Genomic DNA, 21,338 nt, shown 5'->3' on the forward strand with positions numbered 1-21,338 from the left:
GTTCGGCTAAAGCTACGTTCGGCCTGATTCCTAACAGATACGTAGGCAACCTCACATCGAGGTGCGGCCGTAATAAACATGCATTCATATTCACATTCACACACTTGCACCATGATCATATCAAGGAATCTCCAATGCTCATCCCTTTTCACTTAGAGCTAGACTTGGGGGCTTGGTACTTACATCATTAGCTTACCTAGCCTAAGAGTCACCATTATTTGGCTCTTCTAACCATATGTTTTTCCACACACTTAGCTCTTGTGGCCTAGCTTTAGTGTCACTATCACACACTGCACAGATACATGACCAAATATACTTCCCTTTAGGAACCCTTTGTCATGAAATCTTAACACAACGTTGAAGCATACCTTATCATATCAACATCACCCATAATTGTCATTGCATCACGAAGTATGAAGTGCTTAGCCTCCGTGCCTAAGATACCCAAATACTTTCATCATTGAGTCAACCATTGAGATAGCCTATATTTGGTTCATGTTAGCCGACCCCACTTTTGGGATTAAGGCTTTGATTGATTGATTGATTGATTGATTGATTGAGTCAACCATTGAGATAGCCTAGGATGGATTAAGCCTTGCACCTTGAGAGATAGTATCAAATGACATTTGACTAAGCTCATTCAACATGCATCTTCAAACTTCGCTTCCTTTTTTTTCCGGGAGAAAGTCGGTACCCTCCACAAAAATGACGGAAAATTTTTGCTTTTTGCATTTTCGAGTCGCACGATCACATTACAATGCACACACGGGTCACGAGTCACATGTGTCATGTTACTTCGAGTCGAGTCAACCTCGAGTCAGTCAAACATATCGAGTCAAGTTTATACCTTGAGTCGTGTCAAGTCGATGAGTCAAGCTACATTAAGCCTTAGGTCAACCCTAAGATAATTAAAGAAATTGCCAAAGTTCTATAGTCAAAAATAAATACAGGTGTAGCAGAACAGGGAAGACCCTATCACAGCGTTCGGCGACAGAATCAATTCTTGGCGCCAGAAATATCTCAACAACAATAGAGCTCGAAGCCTCTCAGAAAGGTGATTTCGACTTCATACAGCAATTTTGGGTTCCTTGGTGCGCCAGTTAGCCCCTATAAGAAATTTGACATGATTAAGTAGTCAGTTTGATTACAATCACAATAAGGGGTCGACCTGATGAAAGATCGTCTCGCTTAGCTTAAAGCGCCTAAGATATGGCTCATTACGGAAACACCGACATACTGGTTTTAGCGAAAGCAAAGTTCAGGCGAGCTTTAGAGAACGACAAACGTTGGTCTTCGGAAATTTTTCTTCAGAACATTATCGCAACAAACATTCAAGCACCGAAGCTCTATTGTTCAGTGACGCGTGAACATTTCCATCAAAAGCTCTTTTGCTCCAGAGACGCGTGGGCATATCATCAAAGCTCTTTTGTTCAGAGACGCGTGGACATTTCATTCAAGCTCTTTTGCTCCAGAGACGCGTGGACATTTCATTCAAGCTCTTTTGTTCAGAGACGCGTGGACATTTCCTATTTTCAAGCTCTTTTGTTCAGAGACGCGTGGACATTTCCTATTTTCAAGCTCTTTTGTTCAGAGACGCGTGGACATTTCCTATTTTCAAGCTCTTTTGTTCATAGACGCGTGGACATTTCCTATTTTCAAGCTCTTTTGTTCAGAGACGCGTGGACATTTCCTATTTTCAAGATCTTTTGCTCAGAGACGCGTGGGCATCCTATTATTAAACTCTTCGTTCAGAGATACGTGGACACATCATTCAGAAGATCATATAAAAAAGAAGCTCTTTTGTTCAGAGGCGCGTGAACATATCAAAAGGAAGCTCTTTGTTCAAAGACGAGTGAACATCGAAACAGCAAGGTGGCGTTCCCTGGATTATGGAGAGTTGTCACAAACAACTGAGGATTGTTTCAAGAGAAGCAATCTTCGATAGTATTCCCTTGGACGCGGAATATTATCAATGCGGATGGAGATTGTTTCAAGAGAAGCAATCTTCGATGGTATTCCCTTGGACGCGGAATATTATAATTGCGGAGGAGGATCGTTTCAGGCGAAGCAATCTTCTAATTTGGAAGCAGTTACAGGCGTAGCGGTTTTCAAGCGGGATGGAATTCTCTAGCTTACAGGAGGTCATCAAAACAAATCGGTTACTTTCAGAGACGTGTGCTCGACGGTGCAAGATACGCGTTTCTTAACTCTTTTATCTGTTTAACTAACACTAGTTTTGCAGATATCGGCGTTACAAGAGTGATTTAGGATCGCAGAACGTTCTGAATCATTCTACGTCCCTATCGATACTTTGACTTTTGTTTTCGAAACTTGCGTTTCTCCAAACTCAGTCAAATTGGGGGCTTCTGTAGACACCCATTTGTGTCTCCCCAAAACCAAACCCAGTGATGAGTACCTTTCGCGTCGAATCATAATAGAATGAAGTGAAAGTGTGGAAAGTCTAGCGTTGCGGATAGTTTTAATTTCTTTTCTTTTCTCTCTGTTTTTGAAAACTTATTTTTAGAAAACAGTCAATCCAGTTTGGTTGGTCCATGATATGGGTCTAATAATAGTGTAGTTGGATGGGGCTTGCAAATACCTTTCCAACGATATATTATAAGCCCAATTCCGATGAATATTGAGGAAGTTATGGCCAATTTACCAAACTGGGCCCGGTTTGAGCCTAATATGCGGCCCAATGATCTAGAGGAGGGCCTATTATTAATTATCATTCCTAAAGCTATTAGGATTGATTATAGTCTTCTACAATACTCTAGAAGGTTCTTTTAAATCCTAATGGAGTTAGGATTGATAATTATGTTTTAAAGAGTTTGAAATTGAATAAAACTACTCCTTTTAAGAATCCTTGTTTTGTACAAAGTGGAATATATTCAGATTTTATTTTCGTGCCTCATAATATTTATCCAAATTTTATATGGTTGGATAGATCTTTAAATTATCTTTCCAATGATATATTATAATATTAAATCCAAGTTATAACGAAAAAGATATGAATGAGACATGAAACTTTATCCAAAACTGACACCCGTCCACTATTTTGGCCATATCTTTTTATCTACAAAATATTTTAATCTGATTCTAATTGGTTTCGAAATTAGACTTTAAGAGCTTTCCAACGACATATTATATGCCTGATTTGGACTTCTGGATCAAAAGATATGATAAAAACAAAAACGCATTAAAAACGGGCTTGGCGCCTGACTCCAGGCATTGGCGCCTGGAACCAGGCCTGGCGCTTGGCACCTGGTGCTAGCCATTGGCGCCTGGCGCCAATGGCCAATGCCTGGCGCCAACTCGTTTTGCGTGCGCCAGACTCTGTTTTGTTAATTTTATCTTTTTGGCTGATTTTCTCTATAAATAACGTATTAAAACTCCGTTTTCGATAACCTGATTTCATCAATTCTTATTTCAATTCACCAACTCTCATCAAGATTTTCTTGATTATTCTCTCTCTCTCTCTCTCTTTTTCTAAACTAGCCTTTTCTCAAATACAAAATTCCGCATTCGCAAGATCTAGATACACTTAGCCATATTCGAAGTTGTCTTCGCCCTAGGCGTAAAAGGTTTAATTTTTGAGGGTTTGGTCCCAAATCTCTATTTCAATTATTTAATTTAATTGTTTTGATTATTATTTTCCTTGAAGTTACTAACGTGTGTATTTTTTTATTAGAAAGAGGTACGAGGCATCAAGTAAGTGCTTTAATGGTTTAATTGATATTATGATGTAGAAATCATGTTTATATTGTTATTATGATATTCCTAGTATCATGTTTAGGGTAATTTTAATATTAAATATGATTGTTGTGATTCTTCCTATGCTCTTCCTAATATTTATTATTGCTAGTATCATGTTAGGGTTAAAGATTTGATTTTTATTGCTTAGTGACATGCTAGGGTTTGTTATTAATCTTGTTAGTATCATGCATAGGATCTTGATATTTTTATTATGCTTTAATATTAACATGAACATGATTATGATTATAATTGTTATAATTTATTATTATTTTGATGATGATTATTTTATTTATGATGATTATGATTATTATTATGATATGATTATTATTATTCTTCATGATTATTATTGATTATGTTGCTTGATACATTATTTATTCTTTATTGCTTGATCACACCTTTGATGCATGTTTAAAGGGAATTGGTACTTGTAATCATGCTTAATAAGATAATTAATAATCTTGTTTAGGGTTAATATGATTATAATTCAAGTGATCTTCAATAATAGTTTATTTGTGCATTATATTCAACCAACATAGATTAAACAGGTTTAGGGTTAATCCTATTGATTGCATGTTAATCAGAAAGCGCACATGAATACGATCAGAATAAAGTAGAGGTCTATTATTAGGGCAGGTTCAATCTCTTTTAGGTTGGATTTGTACCTTCATCCCCGGACCCTTATTTGGTTCATGACCTTATGGAGTTGACGATCTCTTGGATCGTTAAGGGGTATAACCTTCACCTCGTGAACGGTTTACAAGTTCCTTAAAAACTTGTTGGCGACTCTTTTGCTCTATCTTCTTCCCTTTTGGACGCCACCGTACTTTAGTGTATGATCACAGTGGGGTTCGAGCTAGTGGGATTTAAGGCTTGAATTTATTCCCTACAGGTGTTGACTACCACGTGGTAGTCACGTGCACCGATTTCCCCCTCTCCTCCCTTTTAATTTTTTTACCCTTTTTCTCCCTCCAACTTTATTTTCTCTCTCCTCTCAATTTGTTTGTCCTCCCTCTCAATTACTTTCCCAATTAAATCCCCTGCTCTTGCACCCAAACTCCGTTGCTCTTTTTTGAAGAAGGTGAACTCCTAAATTGAGCTCCAATTTCTGCAAATATACTCAATTAACCTATTTACAAGGAAGGTAAGTAGCATTAATTAAAGTTTTATTCCACTAATTTTGTTGATTTGCTAATTATCGTGACTTAGGGTTTGAAATTTGAAATTTTTTATTTGCAATTTTGGGGTTTAATTAATCTTAGCTTTGTTATGTAGGATGGAGGTAGCATTAATACCTAGGGGTCAGAATTGCTTTTGTGGTCTTCCAGTTGCTGTTAGGACCTCCTGGACACATGAGAATTCAGGGAGGAGGTTCAAAGCTTGTAAATTATCAACTTTGAGACAGGACATAGAGGCTGGAACTACTTTGAATGGGTAGATGAGGAAATATTGGATTGGCAGAGAGATGTTACTAATTTGCTCATTGCTGAAAAGCACAGACTTACAACTAATTTGAAGTTGGTGCAAGCTAAATTGGATTGTATTGAAAGTTTGAAAAGAAGACTTGCTCAATAACTTGACAACATTGTAAATAAGGAGTGGAAGCAGAATTAGGTCATAGCAAGACAGCAAAATGAACAAATTAGTGCAGTTGTTGCTGCTTGTATTGTTGTTTCCATTGTACCTAGTGGTGGTGTTGTTAAGTTGATTGGCCAGAAGTGGTGTTATTAAACCACATTATGCAATGTAATGGAATTAAAACCCTTAACATGGATATGTGTACTGGTTTGATTTGTTAATGGTCTAGTAATGAAAAGTTGTTATTTTGCACAAGGTTTGCAAATTTCATTAACTTTAAGTCTTAATGTTTACCACAAAAATTGAGCAACATACACAAACACAAACTACCACCCATCCATAACTTAAAGTGTGCAATGTCAAAAACTACAAATAATAGTTATTGCTAATAAAATAACATATGTTTCAAAATAACACAAAATATCATAAGTTCTGAAAAACAGATACATAAGTAAAGCAAATCCTACTTTGTTGCTTTTTTGTCTTCTTGGCAAATGTGACAACATTAGTTGATGCTTATGAAGAGTTTACAATAGCTAAGGATGATGTTTTCTTTGTTTATCTTAATGTTGAAGTTGTTGCTGATGCTTTTCTTGCTTTTGTTGCCCTTATTGAAACACCAGAAGTAGATGGTGTTGTTGCTGTTGAAGTTGTTGCCTTTCTCTTTCCTGTGTGAGCTCTAGCAGTGGTAGTGGTGGTAGTTGCTGCAGATGGGCCTGATGCAGGTGCAGAAGTGGTTGCTATTGCAGTGTTTCTTGGTGGTTGTAATCCTATTGTGGTGTCAGTAGGTGTTGCTTTAGGTCTTTCAACCTTCTTCTACTGAGGTGGAAGACTTACATTTCTGCACTTGAACTTGTTGTGCCCTAGACCACCATAATTAGAGCACCTGTTCAGCTTCTTTGTTCATTGCACCAACTGCCTCTCCTGATCCTCTCCTGGCTATTTCACTCTCTTCTTTTTACTTGGCCAGCCAGGCATCTTCCTATAAGGAGGGGGTAATGGCTTTGGGTGTGGTTGAGTTTCCCACTGTTTGTATCGTGGCATGGCTTTGAAGATAAGGGCATATGTGGCTGTATATGTGCTTACATGGTAGCCTGGTGTACAAACTCCTCATATTGCAACCTTCTCTTTGTAATACATGCACGAGCATGGTAATAGGGAATCCCTAACAAACTCCACCTATAACACCCACACACTTTATCTTACAGATTCACAACAAAAGTATCACCATCATCATCAACTTCAAACTCAAACTCAAACAAATCAACCAGGTTCACTCTCATGTTTGACACATTTTTCATTCCATTCTCAATCATTTTCACTACAGAAGGCAGAATCAATCCTTCAAAGTATTCCAAACCCTCCCTCTTTGCACAACATCTTTTCATTATATATCTCCCAATCCACTCCATAAGGGAAATGATAAGTTTGGTTCTAGCTTCTCTCAACACATTATTAAAGCTTTCACAACAATTGTTTAGAATCATACCTGACTTAGACCTTGTTGTGAAAGCATGCCTGAACCAATTACATGCTGGTATTGCCTCCAAATACTTGAAAGCTTCAATATTTATCCTCTTAATTGCAGCCATCTATTGGTTAAAATGAGGCTGAAATTTGTAGATAACAATACATAAATGGCCTAATCAATATAACTATTCAGATCTAATTACAGTTACATCTTAAGAATGTAATTTACCTTAGTTGAGCTTCTAGCTGCCTTCCAAAAGTGCTCCCTATAAATCTTACCAGCGAACTTAGTTTTGAAATTAGACCAGATATGTTTACAACAAAAACGAATATCATCATTTGGCACAGCAATTTTGAAAGCATCCAACAGACCTCTCACAAGCATTTCATGGGCAATTAGTTCATTATGTGGTAGAATATACTATAACAGAAAAAAAAATGCAATGGAGTAATCAAACCTTCTGTCTGTCAGACATGTATGTCACATCCTCTTCCCTTTCATGGACCCAAGTAACATAACTAGCCACATAAGCTATGTCCTTCACTAACAACTCAAGGAACCATTTCCAAGTCTCTGAGTTTTCTATTTCAACAACAGCCCATGCAACTGGGAATATGTTGTTGTTCCCATCTTTGCCAACTACAGTTAGCAAAATGCTATTGGCCTTTCACGTGAGCACCATCTACTCCAAGTATAGGCCTACAGCCAACCATAAACCTTTCCTTGCATGGTTGTAGGCACACATAAATTCTTTGGAAGAGTGGGGGTGGATTTTCAATACCAACCACCTTAACTATTGCTTTTCTACCTGGGTTGTACTTGCATATAGAAGTTGCATAGTCCCACACTTTGTTGTACTCTTCAGCAGCATCACCAAACAACATTTTCAAGCCAGTTTCTTTGAAAAAATAAGCCTTGTAATACCCAATTTCAGCTTGCACTTCTCTTGTAGCCCTACTAATGAATGGTCCTAATTTCATATCAGGATCATCTCTGAAATCTTCTAAATACCTCTCTGCAAGGTATGCTGAGGTGACCTTGATGTTTATATGCAGATGGCCACAAACATGTTCATCTTTGATGTTCTTTATCTGAAAAGTTTGCTCATCCTTAAGCTTTCTGCAATGAATCTTCCACCTGCATTTCCTCTTTTTCTTGCATTTACACTTGTACAACCTCCTCCCCTTTTCCCATGGACAGGCATATCTCTTTGCATAATAAGCAAAAATTGTCACAGGTGTATTATGAAGAAAATAATAATCATAGCCATTCTCAATGGCATGATGTCTTAATGCTTTCCTAAAACACCAACTAGAAGGGAATTTCAGCCTAAATTTCAAATTTATCTTCTGCTTAAAATCATTAGCTAGGTTAAAGATGGGATAATCTTGTCCTTCATCATCTGACCCAACTTTGTTCACATCATCCCCATCACAATCCTGCGCTTTATCATCCAACAGCCCTTGACCACCATCTAATTCCTCTTTCACATCCTCATCTTCATCATTCCCAGCACCTGAATCATGCACAATAATCTCTCTAGAAGCACCACCCAAGCTCTAAATCACTGTTTCTGTAATTCCAGTATCTACTTTCTCAGCAAAAATTTCATCATCATCTTGATCTTCATAGTCATCTTCACTTAGAATCATATCATCTTGTTCTGGGTCAGATCTGTTGAATTCATCTTCCTCCCTTCCTGCTCATCCTCTTCATCCTCCACAATCACTTTGTCTAGCTCAGAAGTGTTTGGTTCACTCTCAAATACCGTTTGAGACTCACTATTTGGTTCACTGTGAATGATTGATTGAGGCTCAATGTTTGGTTTAATCTAAGATTGTTGTTGTACCTCAGTCTCAGGCTACATTGTAGGTTTGAAATAGGAGAAGGTAGGTAGTTTACTTATTCTGGGTTTCAAAGGAAGTGAGTTGTTTTATAAGGATATAATGTTGGATAAGGGGCTGTGTAATCCCCCATATTTTTAAATATATTATAAATGAAATTATATATTATTTATAATATTTATTTGTATTTTTCCGGAATTTAATTTCAAAAGTTTCAATTTTTAATTTGGGTCGAAAATTATTTTGGTACAAATTTTTATACATACCTTCATTCTATAATTCATGTCCAAATAAACAAAGCCAAATTCATCTTACTTACTTAATTGACCCATTAATTTTATGAGGCCCAATCTTACTATTTACCCTACACCACTCTCTCTCCTATAAATACCCCATACATCCCCAAATTTTTCCCACACTAAAGGTTAGTCTTATTTTCTCTCCTCTTTATTTTATTTTCTTATTTTCCTTTTATTTTTATTTTTATTTTTCTTTTTCCTTTTATATTTTCTTTTCTTTTTCCTTTTTCTTTTCTTTTTCTTTCTTTCTTTTTTTCCTCCTCTTTACGTGAGTTTTGACTCACCACCAACTGCCACGTGCTGCCGCCTGCTGCCCGCCACCACCGCCGGCGACACACCAGCGGCCCAGTCGTGGCCTACCATGGCTGCCCCTCTCTCTCTCTCCTTTGTTTTATTTCATTTATGCTTAATGTTTGATTAATTAGTTTTGGGTTTTGATTTTATAGTATAAAGTTTATATTTTTAGTATCAAAATCATGTTTTTGATGTTTTAAACTAATAACTTCATATTATAATTGTTGTTATAATTTTCAGATTTTATAATTTTAAAACCTAGGGTTTCAATTTATTTAAATTGGGATTTTAGGGTTCTTATGACTAATTAAATTGGGGCTTTTGTTCCTATTGGATTTCTATTGATTAATTAAGCATAAAAACATGTTTTTAATGAAGTTCTAAGAACTTTTAATCAAATTTATATTGTTGGAAATTTGTTTAAGTGTTAATTTGTGATTATTGGTTGTTTTCTAGGAGGTGATTATTCTCTATGAGACTTTTAAGTGATTAAAAGTGGCACAAAGGATTGTTTACACGAGGTACGTACATGTCTACTTCGTTGTAAGTAGTATCATGTTTAGGTACCAAAGAAAAGAACTTAGTTTCATGATTAGAGAACACTTGGATGAAAATTGTTTGGTTATACATTTAATTAATTCATGTGCTTATGTTTATGAGACATGTTTTGGTGAATTGATTATGTTTGTATGGAATTATGGATGCAAACATGTTGAATTATATTGGATTAATTGTTTGTATGGAATGTTGATACAAGCATAATTTTATTGGATTGGTTTGTTAACCACATTTGGATTATTAAAGGATTGGAATTGAATGGTTTAAGTGGAATGAATTTATTAATTATTCCACAAGGTTGTTATTTATTTTATTTATTAATCAAGCATGACTTGTTTGTATGTTGAGTAAAAGTGGATTAAGCCGAAATGGCTAGGTGGGTTGACTATGTTCAACAATTTGGATAATTTGGAAGTTTAATGAAATTAAAGGTCAATTTGTGATGTGATCACCATTGTCCTAAATAAGATTAAAATTAAATTGATGTATGATTTTTATGTATGGTCTATTGGATTGAGTCGACTATTAATTAAAATTGTAATCACGTAAAGTGAAACATGGATGAGCAATAAAACTCTGGAAAGCGTGCACTTCTAGAGTATTGACAATTATGGGTTGGGGTACACGGTGGTAGCCCGTGGCTTGTTTGATCAACATGTCCTCTTCTCTTTTGGTATTTACATTTTTATTTTATAATGAAAGTTAGATGGGATCCTAGACTAACTTTGTGAGAATAGAGTCGCGCCCATTCTTGCATTGCGCTAAACTTTTATTTTAAATGGTCATTTGGGACCAAAATGATTTGATGGATTGGACAACCTCGTCTATTGCTTACTCCAAATTAAATTAATTAAATTAAATATAAAGAGTCAAGTGTTTGGAATTGATTAGCAAGTATATTGAGTCGATTTAATTGTTTAAGTGTGGAGTCTTGATTGTTGAACTTATTTATGTTTTACTATTTTAATTATGTTTTGGGATTTTGATTATTGGTTTGGTTTTAAATAAGGGCCTTTATGGTTCCAATTTGTAAGCTTTGACTGATTGATTTTCTAAATTATATTATTTTAATATTTAAGTTGGATTTCCGCTGCAATACTTTGATAAAGACTTAATGTTTTAACACGTGGCGGTAACATGCCAATGGTTCTCCTCTATTTTTATTTAAAGTAAGTGGTTTGGAAAAGGGAGAATTATTGGGGTGTTACAGGCTGTGTTTGGAGAGCAAAGTGGGTGGGTTGGGCACAAAAATAGGGTTTGCAAAGGAATCTTGTTGTGGCCCCAATGCTTTTTTGTTTGACTCAACACTCACTAATGCATGCCCACTACTCAATAACTCCCCCACCTATCCCGTTTCTGTTTACTCACACACAACTGATGACTCACCTATCCCAAATGTTGACTCACCCATCCCTCCATTTGATTCTTTCCTTACTGAAGATGTACTAAACACCTCAGAATCTAAGTAAAATCCAATCCCAGGTCCATATCTTACTGTGGAAGGATCTATTGGTTTCTTAGGAAGGTGAACTAAGCTACTTATACCAACCATCCTTTTCCTTGGCCTCTAAAAATTCTGGAATGTCAGCATCACACTTTATTTAGATTCTTCCATAATGTAAAGTACATCCCTTCCTCCTAAACCAAATCTCCCCAACCTCATTATATTATAACCCAATTCACTTTTAATTTAATGTACAAACTCAAAATAACATACTTCATCAACTTTTGGGTGCAAAGACACTCCATAGTAATCAGAATCACCCTTAACATAGGTTGTTTTTCCATTTTTAGTTTGAAATTGACCACCATACAATATCTTAATATTAATTGGTTCATCCATGAATTTATACCATGGATAAAACACATTTATCTTACCATTAAACCTGATACAATGAAACACATGCACACTAATTTCAATAGCTATATCCATGTGCAAATAAGCCAATTACAATAAACACACTTAATAAACCAAACAATACAAACAACAACACAAACAAAAAACAATTCTTTATATAATCACTGCGCCATTAAAAACCACTTAATTTAATAACTCAAGGTCGTGCATGTCTTACCCTTTCCCAACATTCACAACCATTTTCAACAATTAAATAAAACCAAGGTTAGTAAATAATAATTAAAAATCAAACCTAGGTTTCTGTATAATAATGTAATTGGTCCCCCTTCCATGCGTTCTCTTTGAAGCAAGCTTCCCTTTTTTAAACCATGGCAGACCCACAAAAAAAAAAGGACGGAGAAAGTTAGGCTAGTACAAAAGTAGAAAGTGAAAAGAAAATATGAGGAGAGAGGAATTTTTACACATATCCAAACGCTTGGCCCAAATTAAACCACGAATTGAGACATTCAATTCGTCACTGACTCACTGCCATGGAAAACGAACTTCCTCACTAGGCTTTAATGGTGAGACAAAGAGGAGTAATTGTGAGGGAAGAGAAAGAAATTAAGAGAAGAGAGAAAATAAAGTCGGAGGGAAAGAAAGGGTAAAAAAATTAAAAGGGTCTTGTAAAAAAAGTTAAAAAAATTAAAATGGAAGGGGGGTAAATCGGTGCACGTAACTACCACGTGGTAGTCAACGCCGTAAAACAAAGTCAACAGGTCGGAAACTGCCATAAGGTGTTAACTCAAAAATACTTTCTGGCATTAGGTGAGTTTTCACAAAAAAAAAAAAAAAAAAAAAAAAGAAAAGAAACTATATATATATATATATATATATATATATATATATATATATATATATATATATATATATATATATATATATATATATATATATATATATAAGGTGTTTTCTCACAACAAAACACACTTAAATAGGGGCGGAGGGAGGGGGGGACATGGGGGGACAGCTGTCCCTCACTTTTAAAAAAAAATTCAGATTTTTCTTCTATTAAAAAAAAATAAAAAATAAAAACTTACAAAAGACGACTGTACCACAATTCCACAAAAGCCTGACAAAACTAACCAAGGCAAGCATACAAATAAAAAGTTTGAAAGTGACAGGAGAGTTTTAGAAAATAGGAATGACATCATCACATCATATCAAACAAAAAATATAAAACAATAAAAACTTACTAAAAGACAAAACAATAAAAGTTAAAAAGTATAAAGGTAATTTTTTTTTTTAATTAAGCTTTCTAGTTTCAACCTAATTCCCACAACGGAATACTACGAGTGCTCGAAAGGTCGAACCTACTACTCCGATTGTTGGACTCCGACGTGCGACGACTACGGTGCTGACGTCGACGCTGCCGCCACCAGGCCACCAGGCCCACCACCGCACAAGCATATATTGTGAAAGACAATTTTCTTTGGATTTTTCCCCAATTCATTGTAAGTAACTTATAATTTTAAATTATCCCTTCAAACCCTAAATCTTATTTTAATTAAATTGTTTAAGTGCTAATTTTTTATTTAAGTGTGAATTTTTTATTGTTTAAATTCTGATTTTTTTTTAAATGGTTGATTGTTTGTATTCTAATGTTAGGCTATGGTTCTCAATTCTCAAATTGTTCACTTTATAAAATTATAACTTGTTATTTGTGTTAAATTGATTGGTAATATTGATTGTATGACATGATGGTAATTGAATTATTATTGATTCATTGGTTTTATTTTTTATTGATTTAATTAGGACATGTCAAACAATTCACCTAATTCAAACAATTCTAAGGGAAAACAACCCGATCTTCGACAATTCTTGTTTAAAAGACTGAAATCTCAAGGACATGAACCCACTTCATTTTGCTCCCCCCAAACTCAAGAAAATGTTGAAGAAATTGGTGGTACAAGTACTAGTAATTTACCAACGGAGGAGAAAAATTTTATATATGATGTTGAACTTCTTCCTCATGATCCGGGAAAAAGAATGAACATAATGGACTATTCCCCAAATCAAAGAAATGCGCTGAGGAGGGCTTATATTCTCAAAAAACCTTGCCAACCAAAAACTCACAACTTTCCTCAAAGACAAGCGGGAGGTTTGCGTCGTTTTAGTGTGAATTGGTTCAAAAAATGGGATTGGCTTGAATATAGCATTGAAAAAGATGCCGCATTTTGTTTTGTATGTTACTTGTTTAAAGGTGAAGTTGACAATAATATGGAAGGTGATGCATTTGTTGATGGAGGGTTTAGGAAATGGAATAAGCCGGAAAGATTTGAGAAGCATGTTGGTGGAATTAAGAGTGCTCATAATCTTGCTTATGAGAAGTATGTGAACTTGAAAGATAGGAAAAATAAATCAATTGTGAATATGTTTTAAAAGGCAAGTGAGGTGATTAAAAGTGAATATTATATCCGTTTAAATGCATCTTTAACTTGTTTAAGGTTTCTTTTGGGGCAAGGTTTGGCATTTCGTGGGCATGATGAAAGTGATGAGTCTGATAATAGGGGTAATTTCATTGAGTTATTGAAATGGTTAGGAGAAAAAGTTAAGGAAGTAGGTGATCATACTCTTGAAAATGCACCCGGAAATTGTCAAATGACTTCTCCCCCGATCCAAAAAGACATTATTAATTGTTGTGCAAAAGAAACAACTAAGTGCATAATTGAAGAGCTTGGTGATGATTACTTTGCTATATTGGTCGATGAGTCAAGTGATGTGTCTCAAAAAGAGCAACTAGCTCTTGTTTTGCGCTTTGTTAATAGAGATAATGGAAAGGTAATGGAGAGATTTTTAGGCATTGTTCATGTTGGTGATACTACCGCTTTATCTCTTAAAGATGCAATTATGTCCATCTATGATAAGAGGGCAAGGTTATGATGGGGCTAGTAATATGAAGGGTGAAATAAATGTCCTCAAGACTTTGATTATGAATGATACTCCAAGAGCCTACTACATACATTGTTTTGCTCATCAACTTCAACTCACACTAGTTGTCGTTGCTAAAAGAAATGATAGTTGTGGTTGGCCTTTTGAAATACTTGCAAACTTGTTGAATGTTTTTGGAGTTTCTTGCAAGAGAAGAGAAATGATTCGTAATAGTCAAGCTCAAGAACTTGCTCAAGCATTAGAATTGGGGGAAATTTTGAGTGGATCGGGTTTGAATCAAGAGCTTGGTTTGAAGAGGCCCGGAGATACTCGTTGGGGATCTCATTACAAGTTTCTTGTAAATATCATCCGCTTGTTTTCTACAATTGTGAAGGTACTTGTTCACATTGGGAAGCATGGTGCATCGGAAGATAAGTTCAAAGCTCAAATTGTTTTAGGACAATTAGAGTCATTTGATTTTATTTTTGTGGCTTACTTGATGTTGACTATTTTTAGCTACATTAATGACTTGTGTATTGCTTTGCAAAGAAAGGAGCAAGATATTGTAAATGTCATGGAACTAGTTACTTTCACAAAAAGTGTATTGCAAAAAATGAGGGAACAAGGGTGGGAGACTCTCTTAAACAAGGTTACTTCATTTTGCACTAAACAAGACATTGATGTTTCCACTATGGATGCTCTTTATGTTCCTCAAGGAAGATCACGACGGTTTGTCGAAAAAAGCAACAAATCTTCATCATTTTCGAGTTGAAATATTTTTGGGGGTAATTAATTTGCATCTTCAAGAACTTGATAATCGATTCAATGAGAGAAGCATGGAGTTACTTACTTGTATGGCTTGCTTAAGTCCTAAAGATAACTTTTCATCTTTTGACAAAGAAAAGGTACTCAAACTTGCCTCTTTTTATCCCGAAGAATTTTGAAGTTTTGATTTGATGACACTTGAAGGTCAGCTTGATATATTCATGGAAAATATGCACAATGATGAAAGATTTCAAAACTTGCGTGATCTTAACTCTCTTTCCATGATGCTTGTTAGTACCAAGAAGGATAAGACATATCCTTTTGTATATTTGGTTATCAAGTTGATGTTGATTCTTCCCGTTGCTACGGCAAGTGTTGAAAGAGTGTTTTCCGCAATGACATATATCAAAAGTAAGTTGCGAAATAGCATGGGTGATCAATTTATGAATGATTGTTTGGTCACTTTCATTGAGAAGGAAATGTTCCTACAAGTTCCCGATGAAAAAATCATTGATCGTTTTCAAAATATGAAGACTCGAAGGATGCAATTATAATAATATTAAACTTTATGTAATTTTTTTTTTTCATTATAGGACTAATTATATATCGTGGATTTTTTAGTTGTGAAATTTTAACTATAAAACTATCTTTGCGTTTATTTTTTTTATTTAAATATTTTTGTCAAATGATGCGATGTTTAGTTGTCGTCCCCCCGGTTATATATTCCTGGCTCCGCCACTACACTTAAAACATGTTATCTGAAAAAAAATTCCCTATATGAATTCTATTCGTAATTTCGATCAATATTTATAGCCCACGGAAGATTACCTAAGCCATATAAAACTCTGTTACATGTAACTTTCCTAAACATAATCAATATCAAATCACCATAACTAACAATTTTATCAGATTAATCAAATAATCTCATAAACTTATATTAAAAGCAATGGAGATGGATTGACGAAGGGTAGAACTGTAGAAGATAAAGTATTTTGAAAGTAAAAATATTATCTTTCATATAAAGAAGAAATTTTAATTAATTAAAATAGATTTTATTTGAATATGTATCATAAAAGAAAGAAATCATAATTTATTTTTATAGGATTTTTTTTTAATAATTTAATAATCATTACAATAACTTTAGCACCAAGCAATCTAAACCTCTTAAAATAAGAAAAGAAGGATTCTTAATAATTTGGAATTTGATTGCAACTTCATAATTAATATTTTATCTTTTCTTGTTTTAATTGTTTTATTTATGGGAATTGACTATAATTAAATCCCCACAATAAATTTTGATTGGAAGATTTGCTATGTCAGCAATCCGCTAGCACATATATTAACCAATCAAAATTATTGATTATTTTTTTTTTTTGAAAAAAATTATTGATTATTTAAACACTCGATTAGATTAATTAATTATTCACGGATTATGAAAATTATTCACCCTATTATAATATTTTGAAATATTCAATATGAGTATATTGTTTTGAAGAGCCCAAAATAATATATGGACTAACAAAGTGAAACAGAAAGAATAGAATATATATATATATATATATATATATATATATATATATATATATATATATATATATATATATATATATATATATATATATATATATATATATATATATATATATATATATATATATATATATATATATATATATATATATATATATATATATATATGCACACTAAAGTAATCACTAAATAGGGCATTTGGCACGATTCAATGAAAAAATATCCCTCCAAAATTGCTATTTTTTAAAAAAGAATTTTTATCAGAAAAATATTATAGCTAGTTTAACATAAAAATATTTTATGTAACATACAAGAAATTTAAGGATAAACATTCAATAAACTTAATTTCTTTTTTTATAAAAAAAAAAAACAACAGTTATACTTATAAGTCACTAGATGAAGCCCGTGTGATGCACAATTTGTTTGAATTTTATAAAATAATTTTTTAATATATATATTTATGTGCTAAAATTTGTTATATATTTAGATAAAATTCCTGATATAAAAAGATAATATTTTATATTTAATGAATTTAAAGTTGAAAATCTTATTCACCAATTTTACTTACATATAATTTAAATTATTTAATTCTAAAAAAATTAATAAACTCGTATTTAATTGGCTATCACTAAAATTTATTATCCTACATGGCGTGCTGAAAAAATTAAATCCTACGTACCACTCTAAAAACTCGAGAAAAAAAATTCCACTTTATGTATCCGTGCGATGCACGGTTTGTTTAAATTTTTTAAATAAATTTTTTAATAAATATATATTTATGTGCTAAATTTTTTTATATATTTAGATAAAATTCTTGATATGAAAAAATAATATTTTATATTTAATTAATTTAAAACTAAAAAATTTCATTCGCCACTTTCATTTAAATTATTTAATTCTAAAAGAATTTAATAATCTCGTATTTAATTTACTACCACTAAAATCAAAAGATAATATTTTATATTTAATTGATTTAAATTGTAAAATCTCATTCACCAATTTTGTTTACGTGTCATTTAAATTATTTAATTCTAAAAGAAATTAATAATCTTGTATTTAATTAGCCTGGCTATCACTAAAATTTATTATCCTACATGGCGTGCGGAAAAAATTAAATCCCTAAATCCTGTGCGATGCACATTTGTTTGAACTTTTAAAAATATATTTTTGTATGTATGTGCTAAAATTTGTTATAGATTTAGATAAAATTCATAATATCAAAAGATCATATTTTATATATCATTAATTTAAACTTAAAAATCTCATTCGACAATTTTTCTTACATGACATTTGAATTATTTAATTCTACAAGAAATTAATAATCTCTTATTTTATTGGCTACAACTAAAATTTATAATCCTATGTGGCGCGTTAAGAAAATTAAATCCTATATAGCTCTCTAAAAACTCAGGAAAAAGTTCCAACTCCATATAACTTCTATTTAGTGTACTGTAAATCTTTAGTTCTAATTTTTTTTTCTTGTGTTGAATGTAAACCTAACCTTATTTTTTTCGCTATTATTATAGGTTTATCTATGATCTACATTTTAATGGAGATGATGATAAGATGATGACGAGGATGATGAAGGATTATATCATCACAGATTAATAGATTATAGTACCTAGTACTATAAATTATGTAATACATACTATAAATTATCTAAAATGTACTCGTAAATGTTACATGTATAATGTATTGTTCTTTGAACGAAATTTAATGAAATTGTATTTTGTTCTTGTAGATTAATTTTTTAAAAAAAAATAAAATGTAGCAAGAGACCGCCTATCGAACAAAACTGGTCTCTCTTGAACCCATATAAGAGACTGCTTTTCTAAGTTCACGGGTCTTAATTATTAAAACGAGAGATCGCTTTTCTGACAAAAAAGGTCTCTTATGCTTCTACAATTTTAATATTTCAACCACCCAAAGAGACTGCTTTTCGTAGATAGTAGGTCTCAAGTTTTGAAACTTTAGACCGCCTCTACAGAAGCAATCTCTTAGCCAAAGAGACCGCTTAGCTAGAGACCGCCTCTAAGACAGTCTCTTTGGCTAATTTAAACGGGTCTCTTTGGCTAAATTTGTAGTAGTGCAATAAAAATTTGTCTAAAATATTATGCTGAATTTATGAAAGAGCCTGTTAGCCAATATATTTTCGTTAAAATTACTTTTAGCTACACTACCTCTATGTGCACTCGGTGATAATTGGCCACTGGAGAGACGTGATTTTAAAATACGCTTGTATTAATATATTTTTATATATATATATGATTTCATTAACAAATTACATAGGTATCATTTATTAACCAAATTAATTTCCTAAAATGTAGCACATTACAAATTATGTTAATAAAATTTTTTTATATTTTTTCTTCTAAAATTCAATTTTTTTTTGGAAGGATACGCCAAATATTTAATTTTAAGTAATTTTTTAATATTTTACATTGAATTATTTTCTTTGAATATATAGTTGACAATATATTATGGAAATATAATTCAAATATTTTATAATCTTCTATATATGTATAAATTTATTATCTTTTATTTATTTATTATTGTATAAGATTTGTTATCAAAATATTTTTTTTTAAAAAAAGTAACTAAGGACACACCGGAAAATGACACGTGTCATTGCTGGTGTGTCTTTTAGTATATAGTTATTGATGATACATACTATTTTGCTTGAATAAAAATATTATAGTACAATTAAACTTAGATGGAATACGTTTTATGATTATTTGAAATATCTTTTTTTTTTCTTTTGTCGATTAATTATTTTTAAAATATGAAATAATGAAATATGTAGTATAATTTATTAGCCTAAGGGCCTGTTCACATTTACTTTATTTCAGTTCAGTTCAGTTCAGCTCCAATCAGTTCAGTTCACTTCAGTTTAGCTTTAATCAGTTTAGTTCAGTTCAACTCTTAATTTCCTCTCTCATAAAATATTCATTTCAGTTCAGTTCAGCTCCAATCAGTTAAGTTCAGTCCAGTTTAGCTCCAATCAGTTAAGTTCAGTTCAGCTCAGTTCAATAAATGTGAACAAGCCCTAAGTCTACTATAGAAAGTAGAGATGATTGCTAGAAAAGAAAACAAAACACTATTGCTATGATTCATTTGCTACATAAATTCTTACTATAATTATGTTGCTACCATTATGGCTATTTACATTTTAGTCAATTCTTTTTATAACTTGATTAGAAATTTTACCCACAAAAAAAAATTAAAAAAAAAATTAAGGACATATCAGAATACAACACGTGTCATTGCTAGTGTGTCTTTAAGTATATAGTTATTGATATTATAGGAATATTAGATAAAACACAAACTTTTATATGTGGCTGACCACACTGTGTGGCCGAGCTGAGGTTACTTTAGTTACTCGGCTAGGGGTTACTTGAGGGGTTCTGTTAGGGGTTACTCGAGCGGTTACTTGAGACTTTAAATTATTATTATTTTGGTCTAATTACATGAATATGTTTTACTTTGTATTTCATTTTGAAAAAAAAAACATCAACAATTTTTAGTGAAAAGTAAAATAAATGAAGTTATAAGAATCTATACTTTTATTAACATTGCACCTCTTTTTGTAAATATAATACAAATATGCAATTCTAAATAATTAATCAAATTATATACTTATACATGACTACATACTTTTTGTTTAACATTATAGGAATATTAGATAAAACACAAATTTTTATATGTGGCTGGCCACAATGTGTGGCCGAGCTGAGGTTACTTGAGTTACTCGATCAGGGGTTACTTGAGGGGTTCCGTCAGGGGTTACTTGAGGGGTCCCAATTTCTAGCCCAGTTTGCTAAACCATAGCTTATCCATGTCACAAAACCGAGAGAAAATGATTTTGTGGCCCTATAATTTTGATCCAATTAATATTTGGTTGGATAGGCCTTTTAATAAGATTTCCAACGATGTATATCATAAGCCCAATTCCGATTTAAAACGATGTATATATGAGCAAAACACTAAACTCGGCCCAAAACCAACACCCTTTCACTAAAACGGCTATATCTTACAATATAAAAAATATTTTGACCTGATTCTAATTGTGTTGGAAAGTAAACTTGATAATCTTTCCAACAATATATTATATGTCTTATTCTGAGTTATGGATCAAAAGTTATCATAGTTTTAAAAACACATAAAAAACTAGATTTGTCGCGCCACGACATATGCTAACTTGTCACGGTACTTGTACCGTGTCACGGTGTGTCGCGATAAACATACCGTGACACATGTTTTCACACATTTTCTCCGCGCTTAAAATATCACGTGCTTAATGAATTTGGACGTTTTTTGTAAGTAAAACAATACACCGTGTCACAATGTGCAATATCGTGCCACGGTGGACAGTACCGCGTCACGGTGCACACACCGTGATGCAGTGCTCAATTAGGATTTTACCTTGGCTCTTATCCCTTCTAGGGTTTTATGGAATCTCCTGCTCATTTCCTTTATAA

At 33.0% G+C, this 21,338-nt stretch overlaps 2 protein-coding genes across 2 annotated transcripts; both read left to right on the forward strand.

The window, feature by feature from the left end:
- Window positions 1-13,692: 13,692 nt before the first annotated feature.
- Window positions 13,693-14,577, forward strand: LOC145632974 (uncharacterized). Its single transcript, XM_081685292.1, has 2 exons — window positions 13,693-14,024; window positions 14,142-14,577. Exons 1-2 carry the CDS (start codon window positions 13,693-13,695, stop codon window positions 14,575-14,577), a joined length of 768 nt encoding a protein of 255 aa, XP_081541418.1.
- Window positions 14,578-14,590: 13 nt separating this feature from the next.
- On the forward strand, window positions 14,591-18,468 carry LOC145632975 (uncharacterized). Its single transcript, XM_081685293.1, has 2 exons — window positions 14,591-15,294; window positions 18,387-18,468. The coding sequence occupies exons 1-2, from the start codon at window positions 14,591-14,593 to the stop codon at window positions 18,466-18,468; spliced, it is 786 nt and encodes a 261-aa protein (XP_081541419.1).
- Window positions 18,469-21,338: the final 2,870 nt, after the last annotated feature.

The sequence above is a fragment of the Chenopodium album genome, chromosome 5 (genome assembly GCF_948465745.1).
Source record: "Chenopodium album chromosome 5, dcCheAlbu1.1, whole genome shotgun sequence".
Taxonomy (NCBI): domain Eukaryota; kingdom Viridiplantae; phylum Streptophyta; class Magnoliopsida; order Caryophyllales; family Amaranthaceae; genus Chenopodium; species Chenopodium album.

Bases quoted from the DNA above. Each gene is read 5' to 3' on its own strand.
- LOC145632975 (XM_081685293.1), top strand. From the start codon at position 14,591: ATGAAGGGTGAAATAAATGTCCTCAAGACTTTGATTATGAATGATACT. The intron at 15,295-18,386 runs GTTTGTCGAAAA...CTATTATTATAG, and splicing joins CCTCAAGGAAGATCACGACG to GTTTATCTATGATCTACATT.
- LOC145632974 (XM_081685292.1), top strand. From the start codon at position 13,693: ATGGACTATTCCCCAAATCAAAGAAATGCGCTGAGGAGGGCTTATATT. The intron at 14,025-14,141 runs GTATGTGAACTT...AACTTGTTTAAG, and splicing joins CATAATCTTGCTTATGAGAA to GTTTCTTTTGGGGCAAGGTT.